The sequence below is a fragment of the Cervus canadensis genome, chromosome 6 (genome assembly GCF_019320065.1).
Source record: "Cervus canadensis isolate Bull #8, Minnesota chromosome 6, ASM1932006v1, whole genome shotgun sequence".
In the NCBI taxonomy this organism is placed as follows: Eukaryota; Metazoa; Chordata; class Mammalia; order Artiodactyla; family Cervidae; genus Cervus; species Cervus canadensis.
This window is the reverse complement of record NC_057391.1, coordinates 96,547,891-96,573,903: the sequence shown is the minus strand read 5'-3', so window position 1 is coordinate 96,573,903 and position 26,013 is coordinate 96,547,891. Positions and strand designations below refer to the sequence as shown.

Below are 26,013 nucleotides of genomic sequence, written 5' to 3'. Positions count from 1 at the left end.
TCACGTTGGCAGGGACTCCATCGGTCTCTGTGCAGGAAGTGTCTCCATCTCTGGGAAGCTAGGGTTCTTTGCTCTGTTTTCGCCTTCTAGAAGCACTGTCACTGTATGGTGGACTGTCTTTGAGGAGAGTTAACCAGCCCTGTGCTGTCACTGAGAGAAAAACTGACTTCGTCCAGGGCTGTCCCAGAGCTAAACGGGTGTGGCCAGGGGCCTCAGGACGGGGGAGAGCCTTCTCCAGAAGGCCCCATCACCCTCCGGCCAGGCGCGGAGCGAGACACTGGGTAGCCAGAGTGGACAGTCTTGTCTTAACACGTGCCCACCCCACCCAGCCACAGAGCTGCTGATCCTGGCTCATCACTGCTTCACGCTGACATGCCACATGGAGGGCATCATCCGCGTCCTGCAGGCCGCCCGGCTGCTCACCGACAACCACTTGGCCCCCAGTGAGGAGTACGGGCTGGTGGTAAGTCACCCCTGACCCCTGCCCCCGTCCTGAGACCACCTTTGACAGGCAGGTGGGCTGGAGGCTGTCTCAGAGCTGATGTCCTTTAGAGGGTCTGCCCGTCTCGATATCGCTGCCTACTTGGTAGCTGGCTGGGCAGCTCAACCCTCTGCTCAGGTTTTGGTTTCTGTCAGAATCCAAAATAGCACCAAAGGGACAGAAATCAGAGAGGATCCCTGCCATGCTCCAGGCAGTCACACCCATTCACCCCAGGTGGTTAGCTTTTCCAGAGGGCTAAGGCAGCAGTCATTTTCCCTGCAAAACAAGGTTCAGACCCGCCTCGTGTGTGTGAACTGAAAGGAGCTGACCACTCAAGCTTCCCGCACTGCTGCAAATTCTGTAGGCTTGAAACTGACCCACGTGGCTGAGCAAGCCGTTGGGTGCTGTAATCAGCAGTGTGGAGAGGGAAGGGTGCCCGCCCAGGAGGATGGCCTTCAGCACGTGGTAGTCATGTTTAGACAGCAGAGGAGGGGACAGCCAGTGAGAAGCATTTCTGAATTCTCCAGGGAAGGCCCCTGTTGAGTGCATGGGATCAGGAGGGAGGAAGACAGGCAGAGGAGGAAAGGAGCGAAGCATGGCCGCCTGGCCATCAACCCTGCTTCCTGCTGGAGCCTGGTATTGGAGTGGGTTGCCACCCCTTCTCTTGAGGAGGTGGTCTGGCGCAGAGAACTCCAAAAGCAATGCTGATGCAAGCTGCCCTGTCTCTCTGCAGGTGCGTCTCCTCACTGGCATCGGAAGGTACAATGAGATGACGTACATATTTGATTTGCTGCATAAAAAGCACTACTTTGAAGTGCTCATGAGGAAGAAGCTGGACCCTGTAGGTGTACAGTGTTTTTGAGCTGCTGTTCTACTGACACTCGGGAGTCTCAGGTTTTCTCAGGAATAATCCCAATCAGGATATGGAGGGCGGGAAACTAAGGACCTCCCTCAGACATGCACCGAAACCAGGAGCTTAAGTTTCCAGAGCTGCAGCCAGGTCACGGATGTGCTGATAGATGCTGAATAATGAACAACAGGTCTCCTCACTTACTGTCCCAAGGCCTGCTTTGGCAGGGGCAAGACCCTCCCCTCCCTGGATTGACCTGCTTGGGCCCTTAAGAGTGGAGAGTTTTCACGGGACCATGAAGAAGTGTTACTAAGCTGTTCAAATGTGGGTGCCAAGCTCTGGGCCTAGAAAGCTGTGGAGCTGCTCACGATGACTCCAGGAAGGAGGCTGGGGAGCAAAGCCCTGACTCGCCAGCCTTTGGCCTCTGGGTTCCTGTCTGTCCTTAGACAAGCTGTGTGTCTGAGGCGTGTGTGTGACACCAGGCATGCACGCTGAGAGCCTGTTTCCAAGTCTTTCATTGGCTGATTCACTGTTTCTACCCATTTCGCCTCCCTGTGGGACCTCGCTGGTGGTGCAGTGGTTTAGGATGCCGCTTCCAATACAGGGGCACGGGTTTGATCCCTGATTAGGGAACTAAGATCCCGCATGCTATGTGGCAGGGCCAAAAACATTAATTAAAACTAATTAAAACCTAGGTGCGCTTTCGTTATCTGAGAACTCAGGCTAGCTGAGCAGGATTTTCTATATGTTGTGCAGGTAGGAAGTACCCTGCTTTTCTCAGTTAACAAGAAGCATTAAGAGAAGCAGAAAAACTCTCCTCAGTGTTGGGCCGGTTTCAGGACAAACCAGTCCAGTTATAAGGAAAGGAGCAAGGGATACCTTCAGGACTTTTAAAATTGTTTTTGAGGCATTTTTGTTTCTGCATTGAAGCATTCTTTTAATAACTTTGTTTCCAATTACGAAAGTAATACATATTTAAGACATTTGCTTACTTCAGCAGCACATATACTAAAAACTAGAATAGTACAGAGATTAACATGGCCCCTGCACAAGGATGACACAGAAATTTGTGAAGTATTCCACATTAAAAACAAGAACAACACTTGGGAAACAGAACATGGAAAAAGCCTTGTGTGTCTAGCTACTGTAGAGAGCTGCTAACAGTTCGGTACAGGCCCTTTCTTTGCACATGTACCCACAAGCATGTAAACATACATGTATACATGTTTACATTTCTTACTAAACTTGTGTCATGCTGTGCAAATAGGAAATAGCCTGCATTTCTCAGTTTTCAAGTCAACATTGGTTTTGATGGCTACGTTAGCCTTTTTTCTGGCCATCTGGATTGTTTCTAATTGTTTGCTATCAGATAGCCTTGTTATATCCATCTTAGCACTTTCCTCTGCTTACTTCTTGAGGGACAGAATTTAGAGTGGAATTGTGAAGACTCATGCCTTTATGCACATGGTTAAGGCTTTTCCTCTGGCAGGTCTTACCCATTCCCACTCCCAGCCAGCGGAGAGCATGTGCCTGTGGAGCATCAACATCTGTTTTCACTTGTGCCTCTCTTTTCCTTTCCCGTGGGAGTTTCTGAGGAACTTTCAGAATCAAAGGACTAGGTCAGTCCTGCCTGCTCTTTAGTGCCTGGTTGAGACCTTGGTATCCCTTTTTTTTCTGGGCAGAGTGGCACCCTGAAGACAGCCCTGCTGGACTACATCAAGCGCTGCCGCCCTGGGGACAGCGAGAAGCACAACATGATCGCGCTGTGTTTCAGCATGTGCCGGGAGATCGGCGAAAACCACGAGGCAGCTGCCTGCATCCAACTGAAACTGATCGAGTCTCAGCCCTGGGGTATGCAGAGGTCACGGCAGCACCGCCGGGGTAGTGCTGCTGGCCAGGGAAGGGTCTCAGGGCTAAGAACGGCAAGAAACCAGGAGACTAACACCCACCTCAGCTTCTTGACATTCATCCAGTGGGTCCCAGAAGGGCGGAAACGGGGTTGGAACCCTTTACCCCTCTTGTGTAGCCTGTGCGTCCAGAGGTGTCATCTGTCAGGAACCAGTGTATGCTGAGGCTGTGGACGCCCGCCAGGACATCTCAGAGGAGTGAACTAGATGGGGCAGTGAATCCCACTCTGGTGTGGAGAGGGAGTGAGCGAGCATATCTCACTTCACCCGAGTGAGACACGCCCGCCTCCCTGTGGACGCGAGCTGGGCTGTGTCTCTAGCCCACCCTGCTGCTGAGTGGGGAGAGAGTAGCCCCCTCTGGGAGCCAGACACACCCACATTTATTTGCTCTATTCCCCTACAGAGGACAGCCTCAAGAACGGGCAGCAGCTGAAGCAGCTGCTGCTGAAGGCCCTGACTCTGATGCTGGACGCAGCAGAGAGTTACGCCAAGGTAACCGTGAGTCTTACTCCAGACTGGCCTTGCGGCTTGGTGTTGCAGGAGCAATAATTTTGTTCCGTTGCTGGAGGGGCCGTAGGGGAGATGCCCCAAGTCTTCATCGGCGCCTGCCTCCACCCTCACCCCTCAGGACTCCTGCGTGCGCCAGGCCCTGCACTGCCACCGGCTCACCAAGCTGATCACGCTGCAGATTCACTTTCTGAACACTGGCCGGAACACGATGCTCATCAACCTGAGCCGCCACAGGCTGCCGGACTGCATCGCGGCCCTGCCTCGGTTCTACCAGGTGAGCGTCAAGGCCCACCGGCACCGCCGGCCTCGTCTCTCCTGGTGTCCCTGTCGTAGAGCCCAGAGGCTGAGAGGCTTCCCGAAAGGTCTCAGCTCAGCCAGCTCCCCGACTCCGCTGTCTGATCCATCCAGCTGCCTTTCCACAGTGGGACTTCTCACCAGCATGTTGTCTGGGCAGAGGCTGGAGACCAGGGAGACAACACACTCTCCCCTTCTCCATGCTGTTAAGCCTTTGCACTTCAGCAGTTGAGGTTCAGGGTAACATCGCTGCTCGTGGTCCCGTGAGCACCTCTGAGCCCAGCGTTTCCAGAATGTGCGCACTTCTGGGTATGCATAAAAAGCCAGGGCTTCGGGGAGGTCGGTTCCAGCCCTTTAACATGGAGGGATAGTTATCAGGGAATCAGCCCTTTCACTGAACAGAGCTGAGTGAGAGAGAAAAATCTTCAGCAGTTCTTTTAATCCAGTGTTAAGATTAGAAACACTGAAGGGGAAGGTATTTGGGGTGTCAGGGGAAGGGTAATATCAAACTTTTCACCAACCCTGATAGACCGCCTTTAACATCATCGGGGACGGTCACACTCGGTGAGCGTGCACAGCGTCGAGCTGTTTTCTAGACTCCTTGCCTCTAATGGTGTCCTTCTTCCCTCCATCCTTTTAAAGGCTTCTATTGTGGCAGAGGCCTATGACTTTGTTCCTGATTGGGCTGAAATTCTGTATCAACAAGTGATTCTTAAAGGAGACTTTAATTACTTGGAAGAATTTAAGCAGCAAAGGTTATTAAGACCCAGTATATTTGAAGAGATTTCAATAAAGTAAGTATTAAAATGCCTCTGCTTTGGTATCAGGCATGAGTAAGAATTTTATAGCTAAGTATAGGTATAACATGTCTAACCCCTTGGCTTGAGATGGCAAAGAGATGTCAGGAATATCCAGAAGGATAAGATCTTTTAACAGATTCATGCAGAGGAATGAGAATAGTTTGCTTACGATGCTCTGTACCTAAAATGGGAGGAGAGCTACTCAGCTGGCCTGAGGTGGCGAAAACACTAAACATCAGAATATCCCTTTGGGGCAGGAAGTTAAGGCCAGCATTAAGATACTCATTTCTCATGAAAGTTCATTGTTACCAAGCGTTGACAGTGAGGGCTATACTCGTACCCTAATACTAGTCTGATTTCCTAGACTCAAGCACCCTCTTCTCTTATAGACAGTAGTAAGTATCAGAGCTGACAGCCCTTGCCCAAGATACAGTATCTTAACCTGTACATTCTTGCTTCTCTGTTTAGATGTAAACATCATCAGCCTACAGACTTTGTTCTGAAAAACCTGAAGAAGTTACTCACTTATTGTGAAGACATCTACTTGTATTACAAGCTGGCATACGAACACAAACTTGATGTTGTCAATGTGCTTCTGAAGGACCCTCAGACCGGTTGCTGTCTAAAGGACATGCTAGCAGGTTAGGCTGGATTCAGATGACACATGAGGATGGTTACTGCCAAGAATTCTTAAGTGCCTGTTTTCTTGTACTGAAATGAGGTACTTAACAGATGTTTGTGGTCAGCCTAGAGAGAAATGCAGTGGGGAACTTTGATGTCTGATTGTAAAACACCAGGACTGACCATACCAGTCCTTTGTGAATAGTGGGTAAAAGGATGAGAAATTTTCACAAGGAAATTCCTTTTCGAAAATGATTATATGCATCTATATGATTTTTTTCTATATACCAATATCTATATATCGGTATTAAGATCAAAAGTTCCATCTTCCTCAGGATAGTTTTACTTTAGGAGATGATACAATATTTAGTAAAGAATAGCTGTGCCTGCAGATTCCAGTTTCAAAGGAATTTAATATTATTTACACAGTTGAGGAACAGATGATACATTTCCATTTGTTAGAAACTGATCTCTATAATAAAATAGATTTTAAATTCAGTGTATGTCATCATTAATGCTAAGGAAACCTTAGCCCTTGGCTGCCTTAAAGGAAGCGTCTTTGTTGGCTGTATTATTGCTGTAGGGTCACTGCGTTCTGTAAATGCCTCAAATCATTTGGTGGTCCTGTCTCCACCAGGTGGTTACAGAGCTCTGACTGAGGCTCCTACTCCTATGTAAGAGAAATTTAAAATACTTGCTCTGTCCCTATTTTTGATTCCGTGGCAGTTTCCAACAAAGACTCTAACCACAGATTTGGTTAAATTGATTACTATAATATATATAATAGAGAAGATCACCCACTCTCTGCATACAGCCATCACCTGAGTTATATAAGCTCAGTTACTCCAAATAAATACTTCTGGGTATTTAATTAGGCCTTAGTATCTAAGCAACCAAATAATTTCTCCAAATAAATAAAGAGGAATGCAGCTCTATACCTTTGTTGCTCTAGAGAGACACTATTAAGGACTTTGCAAATCATTTTTCTTCTAAAACTACATCTACTCATCAAGCACTTATAAAGCTTTGTAAGTATATAGAGAACTCTAGTCCCAAGAGCTTTGTTCTATACTCTCCAAAAATATCTCTTGGGAGGTAACACAAAATTTTAAGTCCTCACAATAGTGACTTTATTAAATTAGTTGCTTTATAAAACACTGCAGATGTCATCATTGTTAACATAACAATTTACCAAACTGTAGTTAACTGGTGCAGTTTGCTGAGCATGTTTTATAAAGGAAAGGAAATGCCAAAACCCTGTTAAAGTTGTTCCACTGCAGCCCTGGAGAACAAAGTAAGATCTGTTTCTCAGACAAGTACAAATGAAACAGGTGAGGACTTTCCCTCCCCCATCTGAAGCACTCCGTCAGTACAACAGTCTGATAAATAGAAACTAGACAGTCTATGCAGTCAAGAAGATTCCACAACGTGTAATGCAATAATGGAGAGAGAGGTTTACCTTCTTCAGCTTCAAAGTTGGAGGGTTTTGGTCATTTAATTAAGTATCAAACTAGTGCTTTGCAGTCGCTGTATCTTCACTCTGAGATTATCAGTCTTCTTCACAATGTATTTTTAATATCCTCACGCTCTATTTTAAGACAAAGCAATTTTAATACTAGGTGCACACCACATGCCCTTGCAGCAGACCGCTTTTCTTGACAAGTTATGAAGTAGTTCAAGGCGGTATATGGTTAAGGCTGTCTTACTGAATGGTGCTGGTAAATACTACACAATTTTTTTTGTCATGTTGCAACCTTTGTTTCCGATTCAGTGACTGCTGCTGTGGAATCAGATAGCAACAATGACAACATCATTAGGTTTGTTTTTTAAAACTATGATTTAGTAGCAACAGAGGTTCCCAATTTTAACCCCTTGGCAACAAGATCCAAGTTCCCTCATTTGCACATTAGCACCTAAGTGTCAAGGGATTAAATAACCAGCACAAAAGATACTGCACTTCTGATTGTAGCATTTGGCAGAACTGAAAGGAAAGGAAGTTGTGCTACATGTTGAAGGGACTGTGGGCAACAGAAAGAAGACACCAGGAGAAGATAAAACGTCACATGAAATCTTCATAGTCTTGTACGTATCCGCCATCATAACCACCATAATCTGCCAGATCATCTTTCATGGTGGCCTTTAATCCCCCTCCAGGAACCACACCTTTCTTCTTCTTTTTGGCTTTGCTTTGCTGAAGATAAAAGAGAGTTAAGTCATAAGACTTTATATGGGCACCTTATTTGGTACAGCAACCCTCAGAGTCAAAAAAAGCCTCTGGTTCCAGAAAAACCTAGTTCTCTGAGATTCCAGAATTAAGCCAGGGTAATTTCTATTATTAATTTAGAAAAACATGAACATATCTATCTATAAACAAAAGGATGATAATGGCACACTCCTGTTCTATTCCAATATAAATGGTATTGGTGAACTCTTGACTTCTCCTCACTAACCTTGGTGAAAATACCATGTCTACACCCCGGTGTTTGTGTAATACACATTTCCCACACAACTAGCTCTTTTACCTTTTCTTGCTTCTGTTTCTCACTGCAGAGTACAGTCAATGAATTGGTAATCTTTTTCAAGTCATCAATTTCCACTAAAAAAAATAATAATTTTTAAGAATTTTAGAGCATAACTAAAAAAGCAAAACACACATTCTTCACAGTGTCATGACGAATCTAATTTGTCCATCATCAACTTCAGTAACTTTGAAAAGGCTGTTAATTTCTCCTAACATGATAGAGAATCTTTTAAGTGTATGGCTAGGCTCACAAACCAGAAGTGCTTAAAATGGCAAGCCCAGCAACAAAACTTTATAATGATCTATAATCGCCAAGACACCACTGTTTAACCAGAAACTGGAAACATCTACAGCTTACAGTGCTCCCTACCATTCTTCCTTATCCAGTCTAAACACATAAAATAACCATGCCTTATGGAAACAACACATCCTTGATTTTCAGTGAGGAGTATCTGAATCAATATGGAAGGCCAATCCTTAAACCCACAGAGGACAACGCCCCGGCCCTTGAGGTCTCCATTTTCTAGCACAAGAATGAAAATAGTAGGTATCTCAGAAGTCTTAAGTGCCTGCCCTACCAGGAAATAAACTTGGCCAACACATCCTTCCACCCCATTAAAATATAAAGCTGGAAACAGACATGAGTTTTTAGCTACCAAAAACAGTGTTCAATTTTGGTTAGCACCTCTGAAACAGAAAAAATAGTGTGTACAAAATAAAATGACAACTACGGGCATATCGCTGACCAGATTTAGAACCTTCCACTTAGTAATCATTTCCCAAAGAAAATCCACTTTAAAATTCCTGTAAAGAATTCATCCTCAGTCTTAAAAACAGTAAATGGTAGCAAAACTAGTCCCTTCCACCTTCGTGCTATACCACCACTGGTTGTCACTCCCATTCCCCATGCCCCTGAAATGTGCGACTCTTCTGGGAGCACGAAACGAAATCCATGGACCCAGAGAATGGGTGGCAGCTCTTGCAGCTGGCTTCCTCATTTATAAAGTGAAAAGACACTCATCTGTGGTCTCAGTTCTAAAATTCTGTATGATTTTCCGCAAAAGATACTTCCTTAGCTCCCGTCAATATAAAACAAGAAGCTAGTCTTTTATTCGCTGTTGTGCCAACAAGCACAGATGTCCCTCTGGGAAGCCATTGTAAAAACGCTAAGAAAGCGTCCTCAAAAGACCACTTAATGTGTATTTGCAGAACAACATTCCTAAGCTACCTCCTAAAAAGCAAATCTTCAGTGTATTATAACATCCCCTACTTAAATCCATCCACAGGGGTCAGAGATGAGAATTACTTACATGAAATACAAACATCTCGAACTAAGGCTTCCAAAAAATTGGCATAATATAGTGACTTTTCATATTGTGTAATTTTATCTTTTAGTAACTTTCCGAACTCTGTGAAGTCATCTCTCGAGGATGGGTTCATAGCATCTATTCCATAAACTGTATTATTAACACCTGTAGGAGAAAGGGGACACACAAAATATCAAAAGATTTTTTAAAATTTAGAAACCTATCAGATATCTAAATAACCCTATTATTTCATTCTAAAACAGAGGTTCTCAACCTGAGTCGACTGAAATCTTCAGACATAATTCAAGTGGTTTGTACATAATTACTGTATCACAGGTTATTTCAATATTTTGATACCTATTCCAAAATAACAGGTTTCCTTTGTAAGTAAAATCTTCTGTATTTCATGCATTTAAAAACAGTATGTTAAGAAGGGAACCATCGGCTTCACCTGGCACAAAAGGGATGCTCTAATAGCATTTGTCCAAGAATAGCCCACAGCAAAGATGGAAGAGAAAGAAAAAAAAGCAAACAAAGATGGTTCCTGTGAAAGTATCCAGCTAACTACAGAAGGTAAGTAGGAGTAAACCATGCGTTAAATCCCAACAGAAAAACTAGCTTAAAAGGACCCCAGGCCGTGAGACACGATGCTGTTTATGTGTGCCGTGTGTGCTCAGTCGCGCCCAACTCTCTGCAACCTCATGGACACGGGGTTTTCTAGGAAAGAAGACTGGAGTGGGTTGACATTTCCTACCCCAGGGGATCTTCCCCACCCAGGGATCAAACCTGCCGTCTCTTGCGTCTGCTGCACTGGCAGATTCTTCCTCAATAATCAAGTAATCACTTGCTAACACTGATCCGATATTTTAGTATTAGAAACACAACACTAAAATCCTATTAAGCAAATGATCACTGTATGAATACATGTTTTTGCTTTTAATCGGCAACTGGTGTCCCATCTTAGAATTTATTACCACATAGACCCTTCTCTTTAATAAACACTATGGGTGGCTTTTACCATCCTATGAAGACAGGATGATGGGCACGTGCCCGCTGCAATGAGATGAGAGTGGTGGAGACATGTCAAGCACTCGCCAGTACACGGGAGCATCCATAGCAACTCCTGAGACTGCTGAAGACTCACTGAGAGGCCAGCTCACACTCGCAGTGAAAAGCAGAGTGTTCACTACAGTCAGCCTGCTTGGTCCATTTTAAAGAAGGGACGGGGAGAGATCAAAATAACTAAATCCTTCTAGGTTTCATCTCAAGGTTATTTAACTGTGAAACAGGATATTCTACTTTGAAAAAAAATAAAATGAGAACTTTTTAACTATTTCTCTGACTTTGTATCTTTATCCTCTGTGCCATGTAACTCCCCCTGGAACTCTCTAAACTTACTCTTTACAGAATCCTGAACATACCTTTTATCTTCTACACTAACCACAGCTGCAGGCATGGGGCACAGACATGGAAGTCCTCTGGAGGAAGGGCATGGTGAAGGCCAAGAAGGCACAGCCTCAGCCTCACCGAGGCCAGCATGCTCTTGTCTAGATCCCGCCAGACTTAAGACAATGATACTTCTACAGTCAAACATTTAAACCTCAGAAAGTTACAGGCTTCACACTTCACCCAAATTTCATCCAGCTGATAACATATACTTAAATCAGCAATATACTTTATTTGGGTTCAAGAACTTAATCATCTTTTATACAATACTCAAATTATTCAAAAATCTGAGCATGTATCTCACTCTATGTTAAGTAATGAAACCTCAAATACAAACAAAAGAGGTTAAGAACTGCTTTCTAATACCTAAGTTATCATGTTTCTTCAAAAAAGATGTTTTCTGGATTTTCAAACTAGTAAGACTTCCACAGTATTCACTTACAACTTCAATACTACACTGTTACCACACCCCCACTTACCAAAAGTTTCTTTTGCTAATTCGAGGTCAGACTCTTCCTGTAATTTCTTAAGCCGCAGTTTATCTGCTAATTGTTCTTCTGGTGTTAGCATTTTAGGTTCTTCAGGTTCTTCTAACTAAAATGAGACAACAATGAAGTTTGAAAACAGCTGGTTATAATGAACACAGTACATGTCTGTACTGTGTAATTTTTTTTTCTAGACATACAAAAAACAGCAAAGATTCATAGTGTTTACTGTATTTCTACAGTAAATTCTTTTAGATATCCTTTTCCTAATGTTACAGGAAAAAAAACCTGAGTCACAGATTAAGCAGCCTGCCCATGGTAACAGAAGGTTAACACAAGTGGTAATATCAAAGAATTGAGACTTGAACACTGGGTTTATTTCATGGTAATTTTTTTAAATTAAGGACTTGAGACTGCAGACAAGTTGAAAATATCTCTCTTAAATTCTGGCTAAAACTGTATACTGAAAAAATATTTTCTAGAGTAACTTTTGTAATATTTATCGAGTCTTTAAAATATACTATATGCTTTAGTCAAATAATTCCACTTTGAGGTATTCCTCTTGAGAAACCAAAGATGCACACAAATATTTAACCAAAAGGAGGTCAAATGAATATTATGATAGTCATAATATCAAATAAATGTAGAGATGATCTAAATATTCCACAACAGAATGGTTAAAGTATATGGCATATCCGTAATATTATGTAGACATACAAAAAAAATTTTTTTCAAAGAATTAGAAAAACATTTCCCCCTTATTTATCTTTTTATTCCACTTCTTTGAGATGACAATATCCTTTCTATATACCATAAGTTTCTATAACAAATATGTTACCAAGAGGAGATACCTTTGATAATATTTATCAAAGTAGGAAAAAGGTGAAGGGAATTTGTGCCATTCACAATTATCCATGCCTGTGCAGTTTGAAGATTTTGATTTAGAAGGCCACTTCTGAAACAGGTCACATTTTATTTCTCATGGAGAAGATTTTTCTAGAAAAAGGGAACTATCTCAACTATTGATAGACCTGAACACACTTATTTCCTGCATCAAAACTAAGTGTGTTTTAACTCAATACGTCACCTAAGATAAAATTAATTCACTGAGTGTAAGGTTTCTTTATTTTGGAGACTAATATCAAGATACAATAAAGTAAGTATAATGCTAAACTTCAATGACCAACTTCTTAGACTGAGCTATAAGAATCCATTGCTTGTTCTGAACATATAAACATGCATGTAAGTGTATTTAGATATACAAATACAAGATTACTAAAAAGTATCTAAAATGTTCCTGACTGGGGGGAAACAGACATTCTCACATATTGTTGGCCATGATAATTTGGTACTAAAAAGGAATGACAGTAGCTGATTCCAGGCCTAAGAGAGTTTACCAGATGAGCTTATTGTGCCAGAGAACAAGGAACCTGTCAAAGACTAGCAGGGTTCTGTGAAACAGAGGAAGATAGGAACAACTTAGAGTGACCCCTATTGTCCAACACTGGGACAATTTAAGCATCAAAAAAAATAATCACTATATCTAAATGAAATTCATAAAAGACCATAAATTTACTCAAAAAGAAAAAACTGAAACCCACAAAATCCTTCATTTTTCACCTCTTAAAGTTACCACACCAGTCCTCACTCTGAAAATTAGTAATTAAAAGAATTAAGCTTTTATGCTTTCTAGTACAAACCATAGTCAAAGTAACCAAATAGAAAAAAGGGGAAAAAAAGCCAGCCAATAAGAAAACAGAAGTCATAGAATGAAATATCACCATTCTGCCACACCTAAAGAAATAATTAGGCAGTGATCAGCAATGACACTGTAACTAACCATAAGACTGGATTACCAGTAAAAAGATATCTGTAATTTTACAAGAGAAGGACCAGGTTGTCATCAACTTAAACTCAGCAATCAATTTTAGCATCATTAATAATAGTACAGACATTATATGACTCCTGATGTGACTGATGCAACATGAAGCATACAGCATTATATCTGAAATATTCCAACCAAAAATGTTCAATCTAATTCCAATTAAACGCCTAGACTTCACTGCCAAGTTACAAGAAACTAACTACAAGGAAGCAGTCAGAGAAATCGAGAAGGTAGGGTGTTCTGCAAGACAGCTGCCCTGCTCTCGTCAGCCAGTCAGTGCCATTCAAAAGAGAAAGACAGACCCTGGGAGATTTAGAATACATTTAACAACCAAATAAATGCAAGGTGCTTGCCTGAACAAATCATATGTAAGGATATTTCGGGACAATTAAAGAAATGCACATAAACTGAATATAGATGATGTTTAAAAATGACTTACATGAGGAACGTAATTATGTGAGAAATAGCTTTGCTTTTTCAGAAATGCATACTGAAGTATTTAAAGGAAAAATGCATAATGTCTGTTATATATTGGATTATATTTTAGCAAAAAAAAAAAAAAAAACAGAACAGATGAAGCAAGTTGGCAAAATATTAACAACTGGTAAATTTAGGTGATTTGTATATGACCCATTATGCTATTTTCTTGAAATTTCTCTTAATAAAAAGTCAAGGGAAGCTTTGCGCAGTGGCAGTATCGTAGCCAATGAGGTTTATCCGGGGCGCGATTATTGCTAATTGAAAAAAAAAAAGTCAAGGGAATTCCCTGGTGGCCCAGTGGTTAGGAGTTTTTACTGTGGAGTTGTTTCACCAGGTTAAAAATAAAATAAGAAAGCTTGCTATGATCTATGGTAAGATTTCCATGATTATTAAATAAAGCCAAGGTGAAAACAATAAAAAATGGGTGGAATATGACCATACAGTTGTATATATACAAATATATAAAGTCACCTTGGAGACATCATAAACCAGTATTTACTTATAGGATAAAGGGAAAGAAACAGAACAAATCTGTGAAGAGTTGGGTGCCCGTCTTAATATCATTTTGATTTCTGAATCATGTAAATGTGTTTTCTATTCAAAAAGTAAATGAACACAGAATTCCTGATCTTGCTCCAAATAATCAAAAACATCTTATAGTACATGGCAGAGACATGGGCGCTGTTTGCATTTACTCAAAATGTACACTGCCCAAAAAAAAAAAAAAAAAAAGACTATAATCACAGCTAGAGAGAACTGCAAGGCACTGACAAAAATCCCTGACTATGGTCACAAGACAATCCTGAGTGCTTCCAAATGTCTGTGAAAATCTAAAAGGCATTCTAACACGTAAAGCTTCTGGGTTTGGTTTTTGCAAAAACCACAAATTCAGTTTGTCTGGGATCACTTTATCTGATGATGTCCATTTACAGCCTTTACAAAGCCCTTTAAACGGTCAGGTAACAGTTGCTGCTTGTTACGATACTGCACCACTACTGAGGTGAGAATTCTGTATTATGGAAAATAAATAGGACTTACTCTCTTTTTAATTTCTTCTTGCCTTTTCTTCTGCTGCCGTTCTTTCTCTTTTATTTTCTCTGCTATTTTTTTCTTTTCTGAAATTTTTACTTCTGAAAGTAAAGAAATGTTTTAATCACAGTTAATCTTAAATATTTTTTAGCTTATGAATGAGACAGACATGATACTTATATATTTCAAGAGATCAAACCTCTCCCAGCTCCAATTTAGATGGTGATTTCCTGGCAAATAAGAATAGAAAAGTTCTTCCTTTCTCCTCTCTAATCCAACCCCTAAGATCCAAACGCCTCCTTTCATATTTCCCCACAGTCCTTTAGGTAGGACTTAGACCATTCAACTGTGATGCCTCATCCTCTAATCTGATTATATTTTAAAGAGAGAGAGGAAAAAAAGAGATGGAGAGAGAAGAGAATGAACTGGAAACAGAAGGATGTTTGGTTTCTAAAAATAACCAAAATTTCCAATTTTGCAGCATTTTGTTAGTTGTCTTAACATAAGCATCAGATTAAGATCTAAACCCCAAAATAGAGGAAACCCAATGGATCACCTGGTTTTACTTCTGCTTCTTCTTTTTTTTCATCATCATCATCATCCCAGTTATCCTAAATAAAAAAAAAAACTCCATTAATAATTCTTGCATTCTTACTTTTCCATGTGATCCTTATTATTCTAACACCACAGAAACAAGTTTGCTGGGGTTTTAGTTTTTTTTTTCCAGTTTATGTCCTCTAACTGGTTATTATTTTATCATAGAAAAGCTACAGGATTTTGTACGTTAACTTTATATCCTACTACTATATGTAAATACATATATGTTGTGCTCAGTCGTGTCCAACTCTTTGTGACCTTATGGACTACAGCCCACCAGGCTCCTCTGTCCATGGAATTTTCCATCAAGAATACTGGAGTGGGTTGCCATTTCCTACTCCACGAGATTTTCCTGACTCAGGGATCAAACTCGCATCTCTTGTGTCTCCTGCATCAGCAGGCAGATAAGATTCTTTACCACTGCACCACTTTGAAACCCACTTTGATTACATTTATCACTTAAGTTAGTTCCATCACTGAGTCTCTATGGTCTACTACCATATCATCTGCAAATGAGATAGCTTTATTCCTTCTTCACCAATTTGTGTGGCTCCACAATTGATTTCGCTTATCTAATCGCACTGGCAAAACCTCTAGTATAGTGTGAAAGAACAGTGGCAGAGAAAATGGGGATCAAGTCCTTGTTCTTCTCTTAATGGAAATGCCTACAGTGTCTCCCCATGAAGTGTTATGTACCCCACCACATTTATGGAGTAAAATTTAAAACTTTTCTTTTAATGCTCTGAATTCCAAGTCAATTAGAAAGTCTTTTCTTAAAGCAAGGAATTTTCTTCTAGAAGATGTATGCTTCCATTGTTTTTTCATTTAGATCTCTGATCCTTTGCAATTTTTTCTTTTCTATGATGGATCTAAGTATGGATCTAATTTTACCTTTTCCCAAATAGTTACCCAGTTGTCAAAGCACCATCTATTGAAAAGTCCACCTTTCTAATATTTTATAATAACTATAAACGGAGTATCATCTTTAAAAACTGTGAATCACTATGTTGGTTCCAAATAGGGGAAGGACTAGGTCAAAGCTGTGTACTGTCACCCTGTTTATTTAACTTATATGCAGAGTACATCAAGAGAAATGCCGGACTTGATGAACCACAAGCTGGAATCAAGATTGCTGGGAGGAATATCAATAACCTCAGATATGCAGATGACACCAGCCTTACGGCAGAAAGCCAAGAGGAACTAAAGAGCTTCTTGATGAAAGTCAAAGAGGAGAGTGAAAAAGCTGGCTTAAAACTCAACATTCAAAAAACTAAGACCATGGCATCCAGTCCCATCACTTCATGGAAAACAGATGAGGAAACAGTGTAAACAATGACAGACTTTATTTTCTTGTGCTCCAAAATTATTGTAGATGGTGACTGCAGCCATGAAATTAAAAGATGCTTGCTCCTTGGAAGAAAAGCTATGACCAACCTAGACAGCATATTAAAAAGCAGAGATATTATTTTGCCAACAAAGGTCCGTCTCATCAAAGCTATGGTTTTTCCAGTAGTCATGTATGGGTGAGAGTTGGACTATAAAGAAAGCTGAGCACTGAAGAATTGATGCTTTTGAACTGTGGTGTTGGAGAAGACTCTTGAGAGTCCCGTGGACTGCAAGGAGATCAAACCAGTCCATCTTAAAGGAAATCAGTCCTGAATAGTGACTGGAAGGATTGAATCTGAAGCTCCTCCAGTACTCTGGCCACCTGATGCGAAGAACTGACTCATTGGAAAAGACCATGATGCTGGGAAAGATTGAAGGCAGGAGAAGGGGACGACAGAGGATGAGATGGTTGGATGGTATCACCGACTAGATGGACATGAGTTTGAGCAAGCTTCAGGAGCTGGTGACCGACAGGGAATCCTGGCGTGCTGCAGTCCCTGGGGTCGTAAAGAGCCGGACACGACAGAGCTGACACTGTACACCTGAAGCCTGTAACTACACTTCAGTTTTTAAAAAGCCCATCTCTGCCCTGTGATTTAACCACATACTGAGTTTTCTTAGACACTGGATCTATTTCTGCTTTCTATTCTATCCCACAGGTTTGTTGTCTCTTCATGTACCAGTACCTACTGTTTTAATTAGAGGCTTTATAGTATGTTTTTAATGTAAGCTGGGGCTAATCCCCCCTTTTCAGGTTTTTTAGTGTTTTCCTGGCCATTCTTGCACACTTATTTCTCCATATGAATTTTTATATCAAGCTGTATAACTCCACAAAAAAGCTTCTCCATTAACAATTAAAACACAAGACCACCAAGCCAAAACTAACAGCCTCTCTTAAATAATTCACAGTAGTTTTAAAAGAAAAATTGAGCTGTCTTTATACTTCTTACTTTCCCAAATGTAAAAGCATCCAACATTCTGGCTAATCGTTTTAATTATTTCAAGCAATATTCCATACAACGTAACCCTGGCTAATGAATTAAATCTTTATAAAAATTTAAGCCCAACATTGTAAATCAACTATATTTCAATTTTTAAAAATTAAATTTAAAAAAAAGAAAAAAGAGTTAAGCTCAGTACAATAGAAGAATCAAGAGCTGATCGACAGCTTCATGGAACCAACTCCCTAACTTGGGCGGGGTACTTTAAGGTGGCTCTGTAGTCTCTTTCCTATGCCTAGCAGAGTCACTGAGCTAAACATAAAACAATTATCAATCTTCTAAAGGGTCCACAGAATTTAGAAGGTTTAAGTTTAACAGAGAAAGACACAGTCCTGTGTTTAAATAGGGCTTTAACCTACAGGTAGCCTGACCACTGTCTCAGCCACCATCAGGCACCCGAGGACACACCAGTCTGAAGCTGAGCAGAGGTGACGGGCAAGGCAGGAGGGGCAGGGCTGACTCATGTGCCACGGCTGCGACGCCAAGCTTCTGGCTTCGTAACGCAAGAGGCCGTAAATCTGAATCAGGCTAGGTCTGTAAACTAAGCCTTGATTCTTAATAAAAATCTAAATCCAAAGAAATAAAAAAATCCTGCAAGGCTGCCATGGAGTGGGAAGAACTTTGAATATTAGTATTTTTATAATCACTTCACCTTTGCAATTTAACCCACAGCTCATAGTTAACACACACAGTGAAAGCAAACCAGCGAGTCCCTGTCGGAACATCTACGAGTCAGAAGTCAGACGGCGCGCGTCCACGTCACCCTGCCGGTTTGCTTAAGTGCTCTATCAGCACACCACTGTGCAAAAGGAACCAGAGAGCTAAAACTGAAAGCTGACTACTACTAGAAGTCTTTTGTCATTTTAATCTTCATAGAACATAAAAGCTGGGTTTGTGAGTGGTACGCTGCTTAGATGGTTCTTAGATAAAAGAACTATCTGCTTACTTCTAGGGAATGTTTATAACTCCCTACTAATAACAGTGATGATGATGATAACAACAATAGATTGCATTTACCAAGTGCTTACTGTGCACTAAGCACTATGCAAAGGACTTCATGTTTAAATTTTTTAAATTCTTTGGCCATGCTGCACAGTTTGTGGAATTATAGTTCCCTGACCAGGGACTGAACTTGGGCCCGTGGAAGTGAGTCCCAACCACTGGACTGCCAGGCAAGTCCCCAAAGAACTTTACATATAGTAACAGTTAACCCTCACAAAAATCCTGCAAGTAAAGTAGTGTTATCCCCACTTTACATTAAGGACGATAACGCCCAGAGATAACAACCACACAATCTGAATGGAAAAATAATGAAGGAACCTGTTTTGAACAGGACAAGATTTCTTTAAAGTGTCATATTAAACATCATTTCTTACCTGAATCCTGAAGTATAAATGTCTGGGAACTAGGTCCCTCCACACCAAAATTTGTTCTTTCAATTAGTCCTGGAATGGAGTCCCCTGGAATTGCAGGGAATCCCATATCAAAGAGAAGGGTTATGGTACATACTAAGATATGCCCAGCTACAACTATGTCAAATATTCATCTCAAATTGCCTGTGATGGATTTCTACTAATTTTAACAAATGAGTCTAGCAGCCTCTGGGAGCAGGTGCTCACGAGGAGCGAGGCGTAGCTGAAAAGCAGCAGCGCCATCCCAGTAACTCCCACACAGCGAGACAGCAGGGCGTGGGAGGATCTGTGCTCAGCGCTGATATTCCTCAGTTCCCTTGGCCAGTAAACCTCACCCCACCCGGATCACTGCTTTCTCAGTGCCTCATTCACCCTGACTCTAGGCCCCGCCTCTACCCCGTCCCTGGTTTCGCTACCGAAGAATAACCTTATTCTGGACAGTTGTCACACTGCCCCGTCAGTGCAAGTGTAATGAGGCCACCTAGAATTTCAGCACAGAAAAGATTTCAGTAGCAAAAACAGTGGCTCCTATCTCTAAGTCCTGGAAACAACTACGACATTTGCTCCTCAGTTCACAGACAGACCATGAAAGGCACCCTCACCCCAGAGTGCTGGAAAAAAGTTTGCTCTGAAGTTACTCCTATACTGAGGACAAGCTCCTCAAGAAGGGAGCACAGTGACATCAGAAAAAACAGACTGGTCACACTTCCAAACAAATGTAATCCCAAAAGCAGAAGGCCAGGTAGCTTTCCCCATGAACTTAAGACAGTTTTAGCATCCTTAGTTATAAAAGTAAATGCATAAAAGTAGAATGTTTAAAACTGCCCAATTTTCCATAAACATCAAGACTTTGTAAATGCTGACAATAAATTCAGATAAAATACAAGAAGGGTTACTAGAGAAACAGCTAAAATTAATGGTTGTTTTTGGTTCAGGAGTTACCTATCAATATCCAATTAAATTCTTTAACCAATTATCACTGGTAGCCAATCGATCTTCTAACTAAAATATCCAAAAGTATTTCTTTTATCTCCAAAAGTATTTCCAAGTATTTAAAGTATTAATATCTCCAGTATCAACCAGGCTCTTCTAAAATGGGGCTAAAATGAGGCTCTTCCTCAGAAGAGAAGCTGTTTATAAACCATCTGCTTATCTATACTTATGTTCTACAGATACACATCCAGCATCGTTTGAGCCATTTCTCTAAAAAAAGACGGGTGTTTTTCAAGTTTAAAACCTGCTTCCCAACTAAATACGACTAAGAATTGAAAACGTAACAAAAAATTTAAACCCGGGTTTCTTTTTATTTCTACTAATGTAGCCAGTAGTTGGCTAGTCTGTCATTTTTATAATGTACAACTACAGAATGTCACATGCAATGAGAGAACACGTTTAGGGCTGAAAATGCTTTCCAACTTAAGCAAGATATATTTATAGATCATCAAACAGAAGTAGCTTCCTATGAGCAGGAAACTCTTCTGCCCCACAGCAGCAGCCCATTAACTAATATATACACCTCCTCCTTTTCTTCTTAAGAACAATAGTTTGGTTTAGATAAAGCATAATCTCTTGAAGCAAAAGAGTCTCTTACTGGGTGTTCTATAAGCTGTACCAATTCTGTTCTGAGAAACATCAGAACTCTGTAGTGTGCTCCTGCCATGGCCAGACCTGACAGCAAAGTTTCGTTTTTAAAATAAGCTCAAATGTTCTTCCATCACCTCAGTACTTTGCTTGTCTCTGGAAGCCAGGGTATCTGTCTCAATAAATTCTACTTCACTTAATTCATTAAGTTTTTAACACACTACTATGGCTCAGCACTCTGCTGAATTCCATCTCAATACCGACCTGTCTCATATTTGGAAGTGTTATCAATTCTACTTCAAATTCCTGGCTAAGCTAGATCAAGAACAAGACACTGAACACTAAACAAATGGCGTGTTTATTTTCAATGGTCCAGGAGAGCAAACATATTAGGTAAATATTTTTCAGCAACAAACACACTTCCCAACTAAAAGCTCACTAGTTTATAAAAAACTGTCAGGGTAGTACAATGATACAATTGATATTTTCTTCAAAATAATCTGGCTGGGTGAGGAGAACAGCAAGACAGAATATAGGAAATAGAAGGTTGGTCATGGGTTTATTAAAGTTCTTTCCACTTCTGTAAATGTTTAGGATTTTTCATAAGACGCACACACGCGCACACACACACACACACCTTCCACACACACTATCCATTTCCTAGCAAAATGCCTACCTTCTGAAAACTTCCCAACAATCTCCCATGTCTTTGAAATATGATCGTCTACTTCAGAAGTGCTGTTTCCAATGCTTCAAAAATGTCCTTACTCTGGTATATTTAAACTATTAACTGGGATACGATCCTAACAGACCGCTGAATGGGCACAATAAGGCATGCAGTTTTCAACTAATCCAGTTCTCTAGGGTCTTTTAAAGACATTTTGTAATAACATTATAGAAACAAATGTGTGAGATGATTGATTACAGCCAGAAGTTTTCTCAAAACAAACTCTACACCCTTTGAATAAATCTAGCTTCTAATCTGTCTTAGTGAAATGATGGGAGACTAGTAAAATGGAGTAAAAGTTGTATTGTTCCTGCTTGCAGTGGGTAGGTACCCACAGTAAGCAGGAAAAATGATCAACACAGCCGACACATCATTCCAGAAATGGGGAAGGAGTCTAGAGATATATACCAAGCAAACAATTCCTCCCACTGCCTCTGCATTGATATCAGGATAGGGTAGAAAGGGGAAATAAAGCTAATGTGAGAGGAAACTATGCTCCCCAGTTCTCACCTTTTAAACTAGGAAGAAGCACAGCCTTCCCCTACCCCTCCCAAGTGAATATGAACAATTATGCTGCTGCTAAGTCACTTCAGTCGTGTCCGACTCTGTGTGATCCCATAGTCGGCAGCCCACCAGGCTCCCCCCGTCCCTGGAATTCTCCAGGCAAGACCACCAGAATGGGCTGCCATTTCCTCCTCCAATGTGTGAAAGTGAAAAGTGAAAGTGAAGTCACTCAGTCATGTCCGACTCTTAGCGACCCCATGGACCGCAGCCTACCAGGCTTCTCCATCCACGGGATTTTCCAGGCAAGAGTACTGGAGTGGGGTGCCATTGCCTTCTCCGATGAACAATTCTAGTTTCACCTAAATCCACTTCTGCCACTATCAGACAGCTATTTGAAAAGTCAAGGGCAGTAAAATGCTATGTCTATTGAAAGACATTAACCTATTGGAGCAAGTTACTGTAACAAAAGACCTTAGTTTTCCTTTCATTTCTCAGGACATTACAAAAATGACATTACGCCTATACTCTTAAAGGTTAAACACTAGATGCTGACACAGATTGAAGAACTTACTGTTTCTACCTACCTTACTTTTGAAGGACTTTTCAAAAAGTCACCTACTGTATTCTTTAAGGACTGTGATTATTCAATCTCATGAAAACTAAACCTTGTTAACAACTGCTACCAAAGGATTAGCATTAGAACATCAGAATTCAGAAATTTGCTATTAAAGCATTCCTTACTTTTTGAAAGTTCACTTTATGACACTTCACTTTTTCTAACAACGTACCTTAGTATCTGTGTTCGCTAAGTGAAATACAAAGAGAATTTACAATTTTATGACAAGTGAAAATTGCATTTAATTGTTTTTTGAAAAGTACATCTGTTTTTGCACTGAGCTATTATAGTGGCAGTGAGCACCCTAAGCAGCAAGAGCAGCACCGTCAAGGCCAAGTTCATTCTCCACCAAGCTCCTCAGAATCTCAGCACCAAGCTGCCACAGCTTTGAATTATGTCTGTGAGCATCTGTGCTTTACCTTGACTTATCCTGTGCATCTGTTAGCAAGGTATGTCCTAAGGTAATTACTTCTTTAAGCTTAGGAAAGGTTTGATAGGAATGCTCTAGTTTCAGAAAGCAGGGAAAACCTTCTCATTACCATTCAAGGTGACAATTTCAACTCTAGATTCTGAGCAAGCAAAAACTTGCCTGACAACCATGGTCATTCCATTCAAAACAAAAAATACACAGTAAACACCCATTATGGAGAGAACTTACTCCCACTGAGCTAAAGAAAGCACACAAAGTGGCACAAAAATGACCCCAGATACAAGATCTAAACAGCCTAAGCATATTTTCCATCAGCCAAAAAAATTAACACTACATCTAGAAGCAAGAGAGAATTAACGTTTACTCAGTGCCTACCAAGTGTCAGCCAACTCTGCTTAATGCTTCATATATTATCTCCTTTAAAGTGCAAAATAATGCCTGAGATAGCTTCCATAGTAATGCTAAGATTGGGATGGGGGGTGGGCGGGGCGGGGGTTAATTAAAAAACTGGTTCATGTTCACAAATAGAAACTGTCAAGGCAACAGTATAGATCCAGGTCTGTCTGATCCTAAACTCCTAGGAACCAAACTACTCCATTATCTTGGAAGTCTTTGAGAAACTCAACAGAAATAAAGCAACATTTCAACATGGAAATAAAATGGGCAAGTTCAGCTTTCTACTACTCAAAGATCAACTTCAAAGTTTAAGTAAAAGAAATAGGCTATTTGTATAAAACAAATTCTGCACTGAAAGAGTGTCAAGAGACAAGACAACCTTTATGTAACACTTACCTTTAAGTAAGATTTACAACTCCTAAACCTCCAAAATTAGTTACAAGTGGTCAGAATTCTTTTTATCAGGACAGACACCATTTAGATACAATAATTTCAGTCAGGCTTCCTCCTATCAGTCTAGACTACTTCATTCAAACTTCATTTTCTGGTAATTCCTGATTCTCTAGTCGCTTCTTCTCACTTATTCCCAATTTTCCTAACAAATGTCTTAACTCCTACATCTACTATGCATAGAAATGAAAGGACAAATCTGAACTAAAGGCTCAAAACACAAAATCTGCTATAGGGTAGGGAGGTAACTAATATTTTGCAATTAGGCTGATAACACAATCCATTCCCTGTCTACACAACATGTAAATGAAACAAAAATTTAAATATCTTCACAATAGTGTTGCTTATTAATTAACCCCAAGGTTTGAAAAGCTCACATCATCCCTGAACCTCAGGCTGTTCAATGAACTGGGACATCCGCCTCATCAGACAAAAGTAAAATCTAAACAAAAGCAGTATGGACACAAAGTTCATAATGATTATCTAGCTTAAATTTTTTTTAACCCAAGCGGAAAGATTTTTAGGGTTTGTTATCATGGGCTGGGGGTAGAAGTCAGAAGAATAAACCATTCACTAAATGAATCAAAACCATAGAAAACCATTTTCCAACTCATATTAAATTTATCTTCAAGAAAATAAAGATTTTGAGAACTTCGTTAATAAGAGGCTTAACATTCTGCACTTAGATTTGTAGCTACTAGAAAAACAAAAACAAACGCAGCAGTCATAATGTCATCTGAAGCCATATGCTGAGTCCCCAGGAGGTCTCAAAAACAAACAAAATATACAAAGCATAGGACAAACACAACCAACACCGGCTCCTTTGCCTTCTCCAACCACGAAATCAGTATTTCCTTACGGGTTGCCATACAGATGAATAACCCACTCTATCAGAGCTCCATTTTTCAAGTCGCTGTGTGGACTAACTAGGTTTCTGACCACTAAGGTAGCGATCTCAGTCCTCAATTCGTCCTTTTACCACAGGGAGGGAGAAGGGGGCCTAAGAAGTATTTCACGTGTGTGTGTGTGGGGGGGGGCGGGGGGAAGGTGGCTGAAACTACACCACAATATTTCACACATTTAACAGCTCTAACAAACTCTACCAGCGGGCCTTCGGGGCTGCAGACGAGCTACCAGCCCGAGGGACGCCTGAGCTCGAAAAGGCAAGAGGGTTAGGAGACGCACATCTGGGATGAGCCAGGGGCCCCAACCTCACCCTCCCTTTGGGGCTGCAGACAAGCTACCAGCCCGAGGGACGCGTTACGAGACGCCCCATCTGGGAAGAGCCAGGGGCCCCGCTCTCGCCTCCCGGTCTCAGCCCCGCGCAGTGCGCACGTGGGCCGGCCCAGCCACGGCTGTCACCGCCTGTCGCCGGCTGGCGGGGGATCCGGGCAGGAGCGTACCCTCTAAGAGGGGCTGGGGCCCGCCACTCGGCAGGCAGACTCTGCAGACCACGCCGCCCAGCTCCGGCCCTCTGGCCGGCGGAACAGGGCACCGCCGGGCCCTGCGCTCCCGTCCCCACACGGCCCGCAGGCCCGGGCGGCGCCCCGGGCCCCGAGCCCGACCTCCAGCCCCAAGGCGGGCACCCCGGCCCACCCCGCGCGGACCCACCTTGACGTCCTCGTCCTCGTCCTCGCCCTCCCAGCGGTCCCCGCCGGCCGTGCCGCCGCCCCCCACCTTCCGCACCGGGTCTTCCACTGAGAACGTGTCCGCGTCTGCGGGAAGAGAGCCGCGTTAATGACAGTCTGGGGCCAGCGCCGGCCCGGCCCGATCCCCGACCTTCTTCTCACCCCAGGAGTCGGAGTCTCCAGCCGCCGCCGCCGCCGCCGCCGCCGCCATATCGAGCCGGGCGTGAGCGTGTGTGAGGGAAGACGGGGGAGAGTTTGCGCGGCGGAGGTGAGTCACCGGATCCCCGTTCGTCGCCCGCGCGGGGAACGCTGGGACCGCGGCTGACTCAACGCCGAGGCCCCGCCCCCTCGGCGGCCGGAAGGGGCGTGGGGCGAGGCGGGCGCGCGGGGCGTTCCGCACTCCGTTCGGCGCCTAAGGGGTCCGGCGGGCCCTTGCGGCAGGAGGAGGGGAGGGGAGGGGGGTGGCGGGCAGAGCCGGCCGGCCCCTACTCTCGCGCACCCCAGGAAGGAACAGGGAGTACGGGGGTCGTGGCAGCACCTTGTCTGGCGCTTGGCTGTCGCCTGTCCTCTCCCTTCCTCCCCGGCCACCCTGCGCCCTCCCCTAGCGGCGCGGCGCGCCGTTTGCTCGCGTGGACCTCGCCCCGGGGCGCCGGCGACCGCGGCAGATAG

The 26,013-nt window shown here is 42.3% G+C and overlaps 2 protein-coding genes, 1 non-coding gene and 1 pseudogene across 7 annotated transcripts in view; 3 read left to right on the top strand and 1 right to left on the bottom strand.

The window, feature by feature from the left end:
• The window catches only part of SPG11 (SPG11 vesicle trafficking associated, spatacsin), a 73,069-nt gene extending 67,108 nt beyond the window's left edge, over positions 1-5,961 (top strand). For all 5 annotated transcript variants that reach the window (XM_043472791.1, XM_043472788.1, XM_043472790.1 and 2 more), the window contains exons 34-40: positions 330-463; positions 1,215-1,322; positions 3,014-3,182; positions 3,642-3,730; positions 3,867-4,022; positions 4,685-4,836; positions 5,311-5,961. In XM_043472791.1, coding sequence (XP_043328726.1) covers positions 330-463; positions 1,215-1,322; positions 3,014-3,182; positions 3,642-3,730; positions 3,867-4,022; positions 4,685-4,836; positions 5,311-5,488 — 986 coding nt within the window. In that variant the 3' untranslated portion in view covers positions 5,489-5,961. The remainder of the gene's footprint in view (positions 1-329; positions 464-1,214; positions 1,323-3,013; positions 3,183-3,641; positions 3,731-3,866; positions 4,023-4,684; positions 4,837-5,310) is intronic.
• Positions 2,316-2,420, top strand: LOC122444424. Its single transcript, XR_006270263.1, has one exon. It is a non-coding gene; the product is annotated as a U6 spliceosomal RNA (small nuclear RNA).
• Positions 5,962-6,569: 608 nt separating the features above from the next.
• Positions 6,570-25,673, bottom strand: EIF3J (eukaryotic translation initiation factor 3 subunit J). Its single transcript, XM_043472793.1, has 8 exons — positions 25,507-25,673; positions 25,328-25,431; positions 15,173-15,227; positions 14,626-14,717; positions 11,217-11,331; positions 9,295-9,456; positions 7,986-8,059; positions 6,570-7,654 (listed from the first exon to the last, which is right to left on the bottom strand). The coding sequence occupies exons 1-8, from the start codon at positions 25,553-25,555 to the stop codon at positions 7,523-7,525; spliced, it is 783 nt and encodes a 260-aa protein (XP_043328728.1). The 5' UTR covers positions 25,556-25,673; the 3' UTR covers positions 6,570-7,522.
• LOC122444495 lies at positions 13,785-13,946 on the top strand (annotated as a pseudogene).
• Positions 25,674-26,013: the final 340 nt, after the last annotated feature.

Excerpts from the sequence above, each read along its gene's own strand:
- EIF3J (XM_043472793.1), bottom strand. The coding sequence starts at position 25,555 with ATGGCGGCGGCGGCGGCGGCGGCGGCGGCTGGAGACTCCGACTCCTGG. Across the intron at positions 11,332-14,625 it reads AAGAAGAAATTAAAAAGAGA|TTAGAAGAACCTGAAGAACC; the intron begins GTAAGTCCTATT and ends GTCTCATTTTAG. Across the intron at positions 8,060-9,294 it reads TCGAGATGTTTGTATTTCAT|TGGAAATTGATGACTTGAAA; the intron begins GTAAGTAATTCT and ends TATTTTTTTTAG.